The following is a 14,028-nucleotide window of genomic DNA, read 5'->3' as shown; positions in this document are numbered from 1 at the left end:
AGCAACGGGCATGCTCTTTGTGCAGAAAGCTTAATGCCCCACCCACACAGCTTGGCCTGATGGCCAGTGCTTATTTCAAAAAAAACTAACGCTAATTAGTCCTGTTTCTTTTAACATTCATTTCACAATTATTATTTTTTTCTGAAAGATTTAAGCATGGACGGGGGGAGTGGATCTCTGGAGCTAATCAGAACTAATAGCACAGCAAATAGTCCCTCAGAAACTGTTAGGCTTGGAATAGTTCTCCTTGGAGACATCTTAAATGTAAATTATACCATGGCTTTTTAAATAATGTTAGCCTTTCTGCAGTGATTTTCATCCAGCTTGAATAATTTCACATCAAAAAAGGAACCAAATTAAAACAGATGCTTGGCATGAATAGGACTTATTTTTAGAAGAAAATATTACTGAAATGGAAACCTGTACGTTTTCCAGCTCACAGAACTGCAGAGCTCTATCTCTGTGATACTTTTGTTGGAATTAATATTGTAGATGAAACTGTCAGTTTAAAATCTCTGTGTGCGTTGTTATGCCGTCTCTTTTCAGAAGGGATGTGTATCCCAGCTATAGTCCGTTCCACCACTGGTGCCCCCAGTTTCAGATATGAAACTCAATGCATACATATGGTGTAGAAACAGTGTGCAAAGAGACATGGAGTTAATTCTTCTTCCTCTGCTCATCTCTCCCCCCATGAAAAAAAAAAGAAAAAAGAAAAAAAAGAGAGATTCCTACAGGGAGCATTGCATCATGCTGTTATATGGATCTCTTCTTAAATGTGATTAATGCATTAATGTGATTAATACTATAGATAGGTTTTAGAGAAAACTTCAAACCATGTAGGAGGAAATAAAGCATCTTTAGGAAGCGTATAAGCTCTTGTTCTCCTCCTTGCTTTTTCCACAAAGCCATCTATGTTCCCTGGTGCTGGTCAAAAGTAGCTTTCACTTGCCCTGCTTCCTTGAACACACTGACAGCCTCAGCTGTGGCCCCTTGAGGTATTGCAGTGCCCCGCCTCTGCCCTGGTCTTCTGCTGGACTTTCTGCTGCTGGAGCCAGAGCAGGAGACAAGGACTGTAGCAGCTGCCCCAATTCACTCTTGTATCTCAGTTTCAGCTCAAGGAAAGGTCACTTGGGGCAGCTGAAGAAAAGGCAGGCAACCGTCTCATTTGGGACTGGGGGCAAAAAGGGCAGCCAAGGAGTGCTACCCCTGATGCCCCTGCAGCACAGCTCACCAAAGCTTCTCAGCCAAAGCCACGCGACCTCCTTTATACCCATGTGAGTGCTGCAGGGTGTATCTTGAATTCTTCTCAATATTTAAGGTTGATCCCAGTGCAAGTGGAAGTTTTCCAGTGGAATAAATTCACTAAAATAAAATGGACATTTATTTATTTGTTTGTTTTTTTCAGTCCATGGTAGTGGTGCAGACAGGGTTAAAGCACAGTGCCAGCATTGTCACGGTTAGCTTGATTTCCCCAAGACCGGAGATGGAGGGAGGGGACTACTCTTGCCCATTTCTATTGACGCAATTAGACGGAGCTTTTGTGTCCTGCTTCACTTAAGAGGAAGAATCAAGTGAGAGCCAAGCAAACGTTTTAATGCAGCGTTGTTTGTTCATTAAAGATGCACAAAGTCCTTTTTCCCCAGCCTAGGAAGCGTCAAGCAGCAGCGAACTGTTTCCTTGCTCCAGCTTGCCCTGGCCAGAGCGCCGTCCCTCCTCAGACCAGTCGCAGCTCTTCCTGTCACCGCATCTCATGTTTCTTTTCCATCTTCTTTCTCACTCCGTTGCTTTTCTCTCACTCTTTCTTTTAGGCTGTTCATTTTCCAGACAGCCAAGGCAGTTAAGTTGTCACCTCCTACCACCTGCTCTTTTCCAATCTCGCAACTCGTAGCGATGGAGAGCTCCATGTGAGAAACACAGGCATCCTCCTCACACAAGGTCACCCAGGTTAATTTCAGCTGTTTAAAAAGTCAATTTACATTACGGGGGCTAATTCTGCCCAAAGCAGATTAGGGAGTGCTCACACGTACCCTTTCTTTGGCAGGGCTGTGAAGGCTGTAAATCCCAGCTGGTGGGTGGTAGCAGACAGCTGGGGACTGTAACATCTGCTAATGGCATAACTAGATCCAGAAGAAGAAATTCATCTACCCAGCCACAGACACACGAATACCTTCACAAAACTGCAGCCAGCAAATATAAACACATACTGTCTATATAGTTACCGTACCATTTTCAGCAAGGTTTGGCCCATGCAGAACTGTACCTATACTCTCCTTTGTACTCCTCAGTCCACCCTGGCAAGGCTGAAAACATTGAATAACCATTAATAAGGAAGAATCAGGCGATTTTTTTCCACGCAAAAGACTTGTAAAAGGACTTGCAAAAACTGGCCAGACTTGTTAAATAGGATTTTGAAAATATTCTCTCCTGATCCTTTCTTCCTGGACAGAGAAAGAGTTCGGTATTATCCTTTGATGGAGCTTGCCTCATTTTAAAATATCATGAGATTTTTACCCTAAATTCCCCTGAAGAAAATATAATTTGTTTTCAGCTAGTTAGTAAAAGAGACAAGGGATGTGCAAGCTGAAGGACAAAAAAGCCCACTGTTAGGACAAAGGACACTATTATATGTGTTGAATCCATTCTGTTCAGGAATTGTTTCATCCAGGGGTAATACCGATAATTTTCTAAGCAATCCTTAAGTACCCAATACACATAGAAAAAGTATATTTGTTCTATGGTTCAGTTTCTTATTTTTCTTAAGGACAATAACAAGCTTCTCTGCTTCATAGCTCTTCCCCACCAAGGTACAATAGAGCTCTTGTTACACTTTCAGTCAAGTTTTTATACATTTTGAGAGCTTTCTGAGTTGGTGTTCTCCACCGCACATCTACAGAGGGAAATAGAAAAGTAGCAGCATTACGTATTACTCAGAACCTCAGGGCTAGAAGCAGAGAAAGTATTCCATGAAGTCTGTAACGGAGGATGTTTGTGTATACGTTTAGTTGAGTTCAAATCAGAATTAATATCCTAAAGGAAAATCATTCCTTGCACGGAGGAAGAGTTTCAGAAGGTTCACAGGCCATCACAGAGAGGAGCAGGGAAGAGACTGTCTTCAGGCAAAACACAATATCTCAAAGGAAACACAGAGAGACATAGGCAGGCAACAAAACAACGGGGCCTTTGGCCCTCATTGGAGCAGAGTAGCTGACAACGGGCTGCCCTGAAAGCATAGCTCTGAGAAATATTGTCTTAGATTGCATTTGAGGAACATACCTAATGGTCGCGCTGGGTGGGAGTGAAATGCCACCTGCACTGTTGTCTGGTTCACACAATCTGCACTGGTTGATTCAGTGGGCAAAGCTAAAACCTCTTCATACACAGGAGCGGACTAACAACAGAGCTGACCTTTAGAAATAAGAGATAAATTAAGTTCCAGAGCGGGAGCAAGAGGAAGAACTAGTAACACAGAAGTGGAAAGTGAAGTGCCTGGCTTGAGTTTTTAATGTAATAAGTATTCTGATCCATGTTGGAGTGAGAGTGTCGCATGCCTCTTTTCCTTGGCTGATGGCACAGATGTTCTGGTTTCACGTGAATGTCACTTACACGAATGAAGCACACATGTATTTTAGTTAAAGCTCAAAGAAACCAGAACATCTTTCAATTCCTACTAAATCCTTCCCCTTTCAAGCCAGTCGTAACACAGCAGGGTGGTGACAAGAACCCCAGCTGCGTGGTGTCACGGAGCTGCAGAGAGGTGGCCGAGGGCCTGGCCACCACCACTGCTGCATGCGCCGTGTCCCGCACCAGAAATGCCAGCACCCCATGCTGGGAGCTCCAGTGGTGATCTGCTGTGTGCTCCTGGGGAGCTTGCCCCTTTAGTCACAGTATGGCAGCGTGTGCACGTGTTAAAGTAAAAATTCGGCGTGTTTAGCAGGACAGTTTTGAGATGTATATTTATATAGCGTGCTGTGAATTAGAAGCCTTACATAACATCTACTGCTGCTGCTACTAAATCACTAGCAGACTGCTTCACGTTATGCTGTTTTGAGTTTTGTGTCAATAGCTGAGACTATTTTAAGGGTTTGGATCTTCTTTTTTTAGACGATATATATACAGTTATATTCCTGCATTACTAATAGGATCTTAAAATTTTCCACAACTCTGGATACCCCCTTTCACAGGAAAATACAACAGAAAAACAATCTGGAATATATCACTTGCTCCAGCATCGTAGTGGTAGCAGTGCTTCCCACAGAAGCAGTATTACTTGCTGCTCTGCTGGTTTGTAGTAGGCAAGCAGTGCCCTAGCGGGCACATGTTTATGTAGCTCCCTCAACTTGACAAGAGCTATATTAGTTTATTCCAGCCAAGAAAGTGGCCCTGCAAATCTTTTTATATGTTAGACTTATTGGTTGTGTGGGACACATTTGGCCACTGCGGTTTTATTTATGAGGAGTCATTCCATAGGATTTTCATTGGGTTTTTGAGAATGTCTCTACTAAACTGGGAGAGCAACATTATTCTAAGGAGAAATTGCTAGTAGGATTTTTTCTACTCGTCTGTTATTGAAATTTTCCCTTCATTTATTCAAATGTGGATAACTGCCACTTCTCTGCATCGTCACACTGTTGTTCATTCAGAATCAAATCACTGGTATGGTTTCAGACGCAGGCCACAGCCACTAACCACCTTTATCAGTGCAAACACATGTCAGTTACGAGGAGTACAAAAAATAATGTATGCATTATTGTGACTGACGCACTAAATTCTAGACCTGTACTTAAATTTGTGTCACCATAAGTAAGCCATGAAAATGCATGCAAAAGCAGCCAGGCATTTATCTCCGTTAACAAAAGAAATTTTTAAAAACACGTTTCCCTGCAAACACCGTTGCTTTAAATCTGAGCTCTGTGCTGAGTTCTTATGGAGAACTAATCACATTTAAGGTCGGAAGCCTTCAAATCCAAGCCAGTAATGGAATTGTGAATTTCTGAAAATGCCACCCATTATTCTTCTGTAAACCTGTTATTCAAATGTACTGCTGCCATTTTCTAGCAATAAGAAATTCATGCCAAAATGCTTTACTCCTAATGAGTTCCTAGTAGAATGAGGTTTTTTTGACACTCCCTGTGCAGTTACATTTGAGATTCCAAAGTGCAAGTATCTTTCTTGGATTATTTTACAGCTACTTTTTGGTTGTAGATATCACTTAAATCTGCAAAGCAAAAATCACTAATCAGTGCTCTCAACTGGGCAAACAATTGAGACTCTTAGACTGGCATCCCAAATATAGGTGCTAGGAGTGCTGATGCGAAGTCGGTGCCATTCTAACAGCAGGCTTCCCATGCAGTGATGCTATCTAAGCAGCAGGTACAGCATTTTTCTGAGACCTGCTGCTAGTTGAACAAAAAGTTTTCATGTCTCACTGTATTCTCTGATCTTGCGAAAGGTGCTGAATGCAGAAATGTGATGTGTAGAGCAGATTTCTTTCTAACTGAGGAATAGACAGAGTTTGGTTAGATGGCCAAGTGCAAACTCTGGCGACTCTCTTGTTCATTACAACAGCACAGCCAGTTACCAATGGCTTCAACTCAGATCTTCCCTGGCATTAACCATCTACACAATTTCATTTCTGCCGAGCCCACCTGAAAAGTAATTTCTATTAATTTATTGGCAGACATACAAGCATATGCCAATATTACAAACATATGCATTTTTTGTCAAAGATGTCATTCTAAAACTATTATTATTTTAGAACTCTTCAGGTTGTTTGATTGCTAAATGAGACTTCTTGTCACTGCCATTATTTATGGGCAAACAAAGCTATAGGCATCAAAAAGCATGCCTACACTTTCAGAATCTAAACTAATTATTGCTCCATCTGCCTTTGGCAGATCGTCAGCATGGCTCTCACTTTCACAGGGTTTGAGCTGGCCTCTACAAGAATAATGATTAATAGAAGAATTTTAAATATTAATTTTGTTTAAGCTGTAGAAATTGCTTGTTTTGTGCTTAGTGCTGCCAGCTGGTACCTTACCACACTGTGCTTCATTTATTCTAGATAATTGATAAGAGTAAGAGAGACCCGTCTGAAGAAATTGAGATTCTCTTGCGATATGGACAGCATCCAAACATCATTACTCTTAAAGATGTGAGTAATCTTTGAGCACTACAGTATTAAATGATTTTCACCTAATGATAAGGGTCACTTACTTTGTGGAAAATTCTCCAGTTTAAGGTCAGAGCTAAAACAAGACCCATTGAAATTAAGGGAAAAAACATGACTTTAACGAAATGCTGTCTAACAGTTGGAAAGACGGGTCAGGTTATATTCTCCAAATCCTGTCTAACCACCTGTGGATAAAACCAAAGGGCCACAGTGCTGGAGAACAACAAAATGTACCTGGTTTTGCACCACTTCTCAGAAGTGAGATCTCAGCTAGGATTCTCCGTACTGTGTTAGATTCAGAGCTTAAAGAACAAAATCCTGGTTGTGTCACTGGCCAGTTCATTATGGTTCAGACCTTAGAGAAATATATATAAAATTTCTAGTCACATACCCTTGGGAAAGTATCACCTAATTCCTAAGTATTAGAGAATATCTTAAAATCTGTGCAAGAAAGGTTTTATATTCCTTTCCCAAAACATCTAGCACTGATGACTATAACACTGTCTATTATTGCAGTCCAGATAAAGGATTATGACATGAAAATGGCCATCTTCCAATTTAGACAAAAAATGTCTTTTCCCCCTTGCAATTGACGTTGATGGTAAATACATCTTGCAGCTCGTGTCAACAATATATTCACCAGAATTGCAAATATAAACTATATGATATCATTGGAAGCACATCTTGGCCAACAGTATAATGCAGTTCATTTAGCTGATCATGAGTCAAAGGGAAATATTGATATTTAAAATGGCAAATGTTACACTGTAGAACGGGAAAGAGAGAACATTACTGAGAAGGAGGCTTGGGTGAGAGCCAGGAGACATTTCAGGCTGTGTGAAATGGTGCTGCTTTTAGCAGTTTGGTCTGCTCTCCCGACAAGATAGCAGATCAGGAAAGCTGCCTGTCTATGTGGACAAATCAGCAAGTTGCTACAGACACAAGAAAAAAGTGATGATTAAGTCTTGTTATAAAGTTGCCTTTCTGTTGTTAAGCATAATAAGCACATTTCCCACACACTAGCTGACATTTTCTTCTTACAACATCTTGCACAAACAAGCCAGTACTGTGATTAAGGGGCCAACCTTCACCAAGTGCAAGTTGGGTCTAAAGTATGTATTTATTGTATTACTCTTCCAGGTATATGATGATGGGAAATACGTGTACCTGGTGATGGAGCTGATGAGGGGAGGCGAGCTCCTGGACCGTATTCTTCGGCAGAAGTGTTTCTCAGAACGAGAGGCCAGCGCCGTGCTGTGCACCATCACCAGGACTGTGGACTACCTGCACTCCCAGGGTGTAAGCATTGGTTTTTTGGTTCTCTGCAGCTGTTCTCTTATGTTCCAACTTTTAGAAAAAGCAAATAGTCGTGATTATGCTTCTCTGAAATATAAATATGTTTTCACTCCCCCCACTCCAAAAAAAAAAAAAAAAGCGTTCAGACAAAATTATGTTTCATTCTTTTCCCATGTTTAGATTTGCATTTAGGTTGTAAAATAGGGTCACGGGCTTTTTAGCCACTTCCCAGCTGAACTGCAATATGTCAAAGTGGTATTTTCGGCCCCAAATTACACTGATTTTCAAGTCCGTGTAACTTGCTGAGGTAGTTTACTTCTTATCACAGTCATTATTGCCATATCTGATCTTTTAACTGAATTTCAGATAGGGTATCTGAGTCACCAGATAAGTAGAAAATCAAATGCTCAGTTTTCAAAGCAAAGTAGCAGTTCGAGCAGCAGGTGGGAAAGGTTTCTGACACGCTATTAAAGAGCTAACTTATAAAATCTAAGCTTTCTATATACAGCAGTTTGAAAATCTCTCCTTTTCCACTTTTCAGGGACAAACAGTTTGGGTAACTAGTCAAATATTTGCTTATTTTTCATTCCATGGTTAAAACAAGTGTATTTTGTGCTTGGACTTGTATGTTTTCATGATAGCTTTTCAGTGTAGATATCATCAATAGAGGCTGTTTTCCCAACACGGAAATGCAGTGCCTGTTGTAAAACACACGGATGCTTGAAGTTGGGTGCCTACAGAAAGGATATTTGTGAAAATTAACCCCTCCCTTCACGTGTGAGCTACTCATACGAACAGTCACAAGAAGACCCTTATGCACTTTTCTCCTCTGACAGGATTTCTTTTTCACCTTTCAGCTGAATATTTAAGGCTGTCCAGGAGACTCTGACACCAATGTGTTTGTACAGCAGCCCCCGCTGCCTGCCCTCGGGAAGAAAGTCCCCCCTCTGAGCAGCTGTCTCCATCATAATGTATCTGCAGAAGTTGCAGGACATGGCCTTTCTGATTTTAACAGATTTTAAACCCTTTTTCCCTTTCCTTTACCTGAGTTTTTTTAAGCAGATTTTCTCCAAAACTGAAATATTTTAGGCATGAGCTCTTGACCCACCACAAATAACAGAGCAGAAAGGGCAGCCAACCCTGGGTGTTCCCCCACCTTTTCCCCTCACTTGTTATTCACTGCTTTCTCGTTAAGGTGGTGCACCGAGATTTGAAGCCAAGTAATATCCTCTACATGGATGAGTCAGGAAACCCAGACTCCATCAGGATCTGTGACTTCGGCTTTGCCAAGCAACTGAGAGCGGAGAACGGGCTGCTCATGACTCCCTGCTACACCGCCAACTTTGTCGCCCCTGAGGTAGGATCGTCTTTCAAAGCCGTGACTAAGGGGCATGGCACAGAAAGCTGCCCTCCATCCCTGTCGCCCTTTTTCTCTCTGCCTTTCAAAGAGGAGCGGGGCAGAAAGCAGGCTACAAGCACTTTTGCAGCTTTTATTACCATACGTCTCCTGTTCGTGTCAGCCTTCTCGGGCCCGTCGTTTCTCTGCTGACAGAAGCCGGTGTTGGTCTCGTACTGACGTACAATGTGCTTTGGGCCCATTACCGGGATAAATAACATTTTTCCTCTCGCTGCTTCTGCTCAGAGTGTTTCCCCTCCAGTGCATTGCATCAGAACATAGTAAGGCTTAGATGGGAAATGTTGATATCAGGAATAAGACTCGAAAGAAGTATCCATGGTTGAAATCCTTACAATGCTGAAGTCAGTGGAAGCTTTGCCATTGATTTGGTTGAGCTCAAGAAACATCTCTCCTCTTGAGCTTTTCTAGCACCAATCCCCCTGTTGGGGGGGATGTAGGAACTATAGTAAAGATAAGAAAATTGTACAGGTCTTGAAACTCCTCTCTCTCAGGCCCACCTGTCTATCCTTACACTCATTCACTCATTCACTCATTCAACAAGGATTGAAATTCTTTGTGGTTTCAAATCTCTGGGCTTCTTATCCTCCTATACCCATTTCTTATACCTTACCCTGCAGACCAGCTCATGGGATAACAGGCTGTCTGATTCGGGTGGAACAGACCAGAACTGGCCTTCCCTTTTCTGCTGAATTGCAACACCTTGGGGTTCTCATCCCTAGCTGCCCCAACAACACCTGTGAGAGGGAGGAGAGGGCTGCTTTCCCATTTTTACAGATGGGGAAATAGAGGTGGGCCAAATAGCTTGCCTCAAGCCTAGGGAAAGGTGGTTCTGCATCACTGGTGAGCACTGCTCCTTTCACTCATGCCCACTGCAGTGGGGTTTGGTTCCCACAGCTGGTTGGATTGTTTTGTCCTTTCACTGTGTTGGGTATGTGATATTTCATAGCTGCTTCCTTCCAATGAAGGACCAAGAGGTTATTTTTCTGGGTTATTTTCTATATCTTGTGGCAATGCTCATCAACATTTTTTGTATTTGCAATACATAACTTCAAATGAGCATCTACTTTTGCTTGTTGCAGTCCCTGTAAGAAAAATGCAAAACTATTGCCTTTCAATACTTCATCTGTCCTCTGCTCTCAAATACCACTTTCTCCCAGTTGGTATTGTTCATCAATCTTTTCTGCCCCATAACTGTCCTCCACCTCATCTGTGTGGATGCAATTGGAAAGTGAAAAATGGGGTGATCTTTCTGTACATTTTCCTTTTGTGATGCCAAAAGATACAGGAATGAGAGCCTTCCAGCATCAGAAAGAGAATTTGTTAAATTGAGACCATTGCCAGGGGCAGTATAAATTCAAAGCAGATTTTTTTCAACAAAAATATTCAATTGCCAAGACAGATTGGTTTGATATTTTATTGCTGTTTGGTTGTTGTATTTTTTTTTCATTTTAGATACTGGAGTGAGCTGTGTAAAATTTATCAAAATAAGTTCTGGGGCACCATAGCATTTTAATTTCCAAACTGAAAATTAATTGTTTCCAAGATTTAAAGAACTGAGTTTTTCTCCAAGATCCAATGTGATTAAAATAGGTGTAGCTATTTTTCGTGATGGGCTGTTTTGTACAGTGTCTGTAATCACAAACATTGCCAGACATTGTTTTTTCAGGTTCGCCTCTTCCGATTTGAACTGAAAGCAGAAATCATGGTCCCAGACGTTTGTGATGAGTAAGACAGGTCCAGCTAATGCAGGAAACGCTGGAGACTAGCTGAAACATTACCAGAACTGGCAGAGGGCTTAATAAAGCCCTAAGTTCTTTTACTTTTTACCTGTGATTTAATGCTGCCCTCCAGCCTGGACCTGACTTGTGCGTTCTCCGAGCCCCGCTGCAGCATCTGCAGCGTGCTTACGGCACTCAAACGAGAAGGCAGAAAGTCAGCCAGGCTGATGGCACAAGGGGACAGTGGCGGAGGAATGATGACATGTTTGCATACTCGAGTCTCCCTTTGTTGTGGAAACATTTAATTTGGGGTTTAGATGAGACTACCGGAAAAGCTGAAAGCTCTCCGAGAGAAAGAAGCACTCTGCCACCTAGCGCGGGCGGTGTCGTTTGCAGAGAGAGAACAGCGAGGCTTGGTCAGGGGGAAAACCACTGCCTACTGTGTCGCTGTAGTGCAGCAGGGCCATCCAGATAAAGTAAAAGGACTTTATTCTGCAGATTTCTTACAAAATCCGTGAAGATTTTTGTGTGTGTGTTTTGTTTTTTTTTTGGCATTTGAAATGATAAGATTGTTATCTTCTGTGTCCATACACATCCTTCCTTGTGTCACAGTTGAGAAAAGCCTGTATTCATAACACTGTTAATCCAATAAATCAAAACATACAGAAATAATAAACATCTGAATGAGCATCTGAGCCATTGTCAGAACTGAATGAACCCAGCAGAAGTTTGGTCCTTGGCACCACGACGCCTTGCCATGTATGGAGCTAAGAACCAGGTCATGCGCGTTTCAGATCTCACCAAACACTCTAGATGAAGTAAAACCCTTCTACATGGTAAATTTTTCAGCATCCACTAGACTAGAAACTCACTGCATCTTTTGCAAAGCTCTTTCACTGAGCTTAGATTTCTTGCTCTCAGATTTGTTTCAAGACACATGCCTATTATTGTCTGAAGATATCTGCCCCCTAAGGCAAAACCTAATCTTTTTGGCCAACGTTTCCAACACTTGATCCTGCCAGCTTAACATTCTCGCTTTAACCACAGATGCATAAACCTGCTGGAGACATTTTACAATAGCAGTGCCATTAACTAGTGACTCTCGCTGTCCACTGTTGTTACCTGTGGGGTGACATTGCTGCTGATGAGAAGTAATTGCCACCAAAGCCTTCCTGGGCAGTGGCACAGAGTGAACATCCCTGTTAGCTAGCAGAGTTGTTTCAAACTGAATGATAGCATGCAGCGACACCTGCCCATCATTTGGAGTTGTGTAACCACTTGCTTAATAGCCTACTCCTCTAAACTTCATCACTGCCCCATCTTTTTGTCATTTGCTTTTGACTCAATTTTCCTTGGTAATTTGAGGAAGGCCAGTGATGGCAGTGAAAATGTAACTGCTTAAGAAGCAACAAGTATGCCCACACCAAATGATAAATGTTCGGCATTCAATATCACACATAAAGCAAAAAGAAACTGAGCTTAACAAATAGCAAAGATTTTTTTTTTTCCATAAAGCGTAACGTAATAGAGGGCCAATGAATACAAGTAATAAAGGAATAGAAACAATTTTAACAGCCACAGAGTACACATAATCTGCAGGAGAGAGGCAGAAGCAGGATTTTTAGCAGCTTTGTCAACAGGAGAAAGTACATTTTTTTCTCCATATTTTTTCAAGGTAGCAAATGTTCGCTCAGCAGCATACCTGGCAGATGGTTGCTTTACCACTCATCAATTGTAAAATCTGTCAAGGCAACATATTCTGAAACTCTTTTTTTTTTTTTTTTTTTTCTGGAAACGCTTGGTCTTTTTTGTGATAAACTCACAATAGCTGAAATAAATCCTGGGTACTAAGCCCCAGGGTCAGAAAAAGACTTGTTGAATTTGTACATTCCTTTTTCATGTGTGTTGCAAAGCAATAATTTATCTACCAATCCACCAGAAGGGGACAAAACTCTCCTTGTGTGTCAGAATTGAAGTTAATTAAACAGAATGGTCGTTTGTTTTTATGAGCAAGTGGAAGATCCAGAGGTGGCTCCTGAGCCTTTCAGAGACTAAAAGAAAGAAAGTTCTTTCCCTAGCCTCGGCAGTGATGTCAGTCAGTGACTTTGCTTTCACTTGGACCTGCACTGACTCAAACAGGCATTTCTTCTGGCATGCATTAGCATAAATGAAATCCAGATCACACCCTTACTGGCCTGACTGTCCATCCTGTACCAATACTGAGCCTACTCAGATCTCTGCTGAGTACCTTGGGGTTTGTTTTACCCACGTGGAAAAGGGATCAAGTTTCAGCCTGTTACCTGTTAAGCCCAGACTACATGTGGCCACTTTTCTTAAACTAAAAGTAAGATAAGAATAAGCCTTTTAAGTTTTCTTTGCAGTTGTCATGCATCTGTACTAGTCTGACACTAAATCTGAGTTAATGAGCATCCGTTTGCTCTGCCAGATCCAAAGCTCAGGCGTGCCTACCACTGTCACTCAGCCCCATGCTTGTTGCATCCACAGTGGACTTGGTGACCTCCACGTTAGGAGGACACAATTCAAAATATTAACTAGATTTCTTAAAGAAATGTTTTAAAACGTTGAAGTAAGCAGAGAGGGTTGCTCTGCTTTGCTGTGTGGTAGGTGGTCAGAGAGATGGTCAGTTTGTTGAAGGCCAACAAACCATCAGCTCCATCGTGGTGGAGGTGGCGGCTGTGCTGGGCTTGCACACCAACCAGCGAACTCCAGTCTGGGTCACACCTTGCCCCACGCCACTACCGAACATTTTGCTCCTGGGGCAGTCACCTATTCAAGCCAGACATCAGGGCAAGCCCTGAAAATATTACCAGATACAATCCCTGATCAGTTCTTTTTGCAACCCAGAAAAAAATTCAGAAGTGTGGGTTATCCAATTTTCACCCTTGTCTTTTCTTCACGTAGGTCCTTAAACGCCAAGGCTACGATGCAGCCTGTGACATCTGGAGCTTGGGGATCCTGTTGTACACCATGTTGGCAGGGTAAGTGGAGAGGTTTTCCTCCAGAGGGCATACTTTAGCAGTGATCAAGCCAGAGAGGAGTCATAAACAGAGAAGGCAGACTGGCTGTCCTCCTCAGGGAGATGTGCTCAATTGTATGAGGCAAAAAAAATAGATGCCAAGACCTAGAATTAGAATAAGTTTTTCCAAAACATATAAGTATCTTTGACACTTTAAAAGTAGCTTAGGTTTATAACAGCCTGGGCTAGTAAATGTTCACTGAGACGTCTAAAAGGTCACTCACCACTTAAGTAACATGAAAGTTTTACATCAGAAGAGTAATTTAGGAGTGGCGTGCAGAGAGCCAGGTCATGGTCACCTCACCTGTAAGAGGAGATTTATTCACTCCTCTTAATACATGTATTCTCTTCAGCTTCATTCTTCTGTAGTTGTTGTTACTGAGGTATTTCA

General features: G+C 42.0%; 1 protein-coding gene across 12 annotated transcripts in view; it reads left to right on the top strand.

Annotated features, from left to right (window-relative positions):
• Positions 1-14,028, top strand: part of RPS6KA2 (ribosomal protein S6 kinase A2) — a 308,943-nt gene that overhangs the window by 280,011 nt on the left and 14,904 nt on the right. For all 12 annotated transcript variants that reach the window (XM_083828092.1, XM_083828093.1, XM_083828095.1 and 9 more), the window contains 4 exons: positions 6,062-6,151; positions 7,310-7,468; positions 8,661-8,822; positions 13,523-13,599. In XM_083828092.1, coding sequence (XP_083684218.1) covers positions 6,062-6,151; positions 7,310-7,468; positions 8,661-8,822; positions 13,523-13,599 — 488 coding nt within the window. The remainder of the gene's footprint in view (positions 1-6,061; positions 6,152-7,309; positions 7,469-8,660; positions 8,823-13,522; positions 13,600-14,028) is intronic.

Source organism: Anser anser (genome assembly GCF_964211835.1).
Source record: "Anser anser genome assembly, chromosome: 3".
NCBI lineage: Eukaryota > Metazoa > Chordata > Aves > Anseriformes > Anatidae > Anser > Anser anser.
The sequence above is the reverse complement of the archived record's forward strand: the minus strand, read 5'-3'. Positions and strand labels throughout refer to the sequence as shown.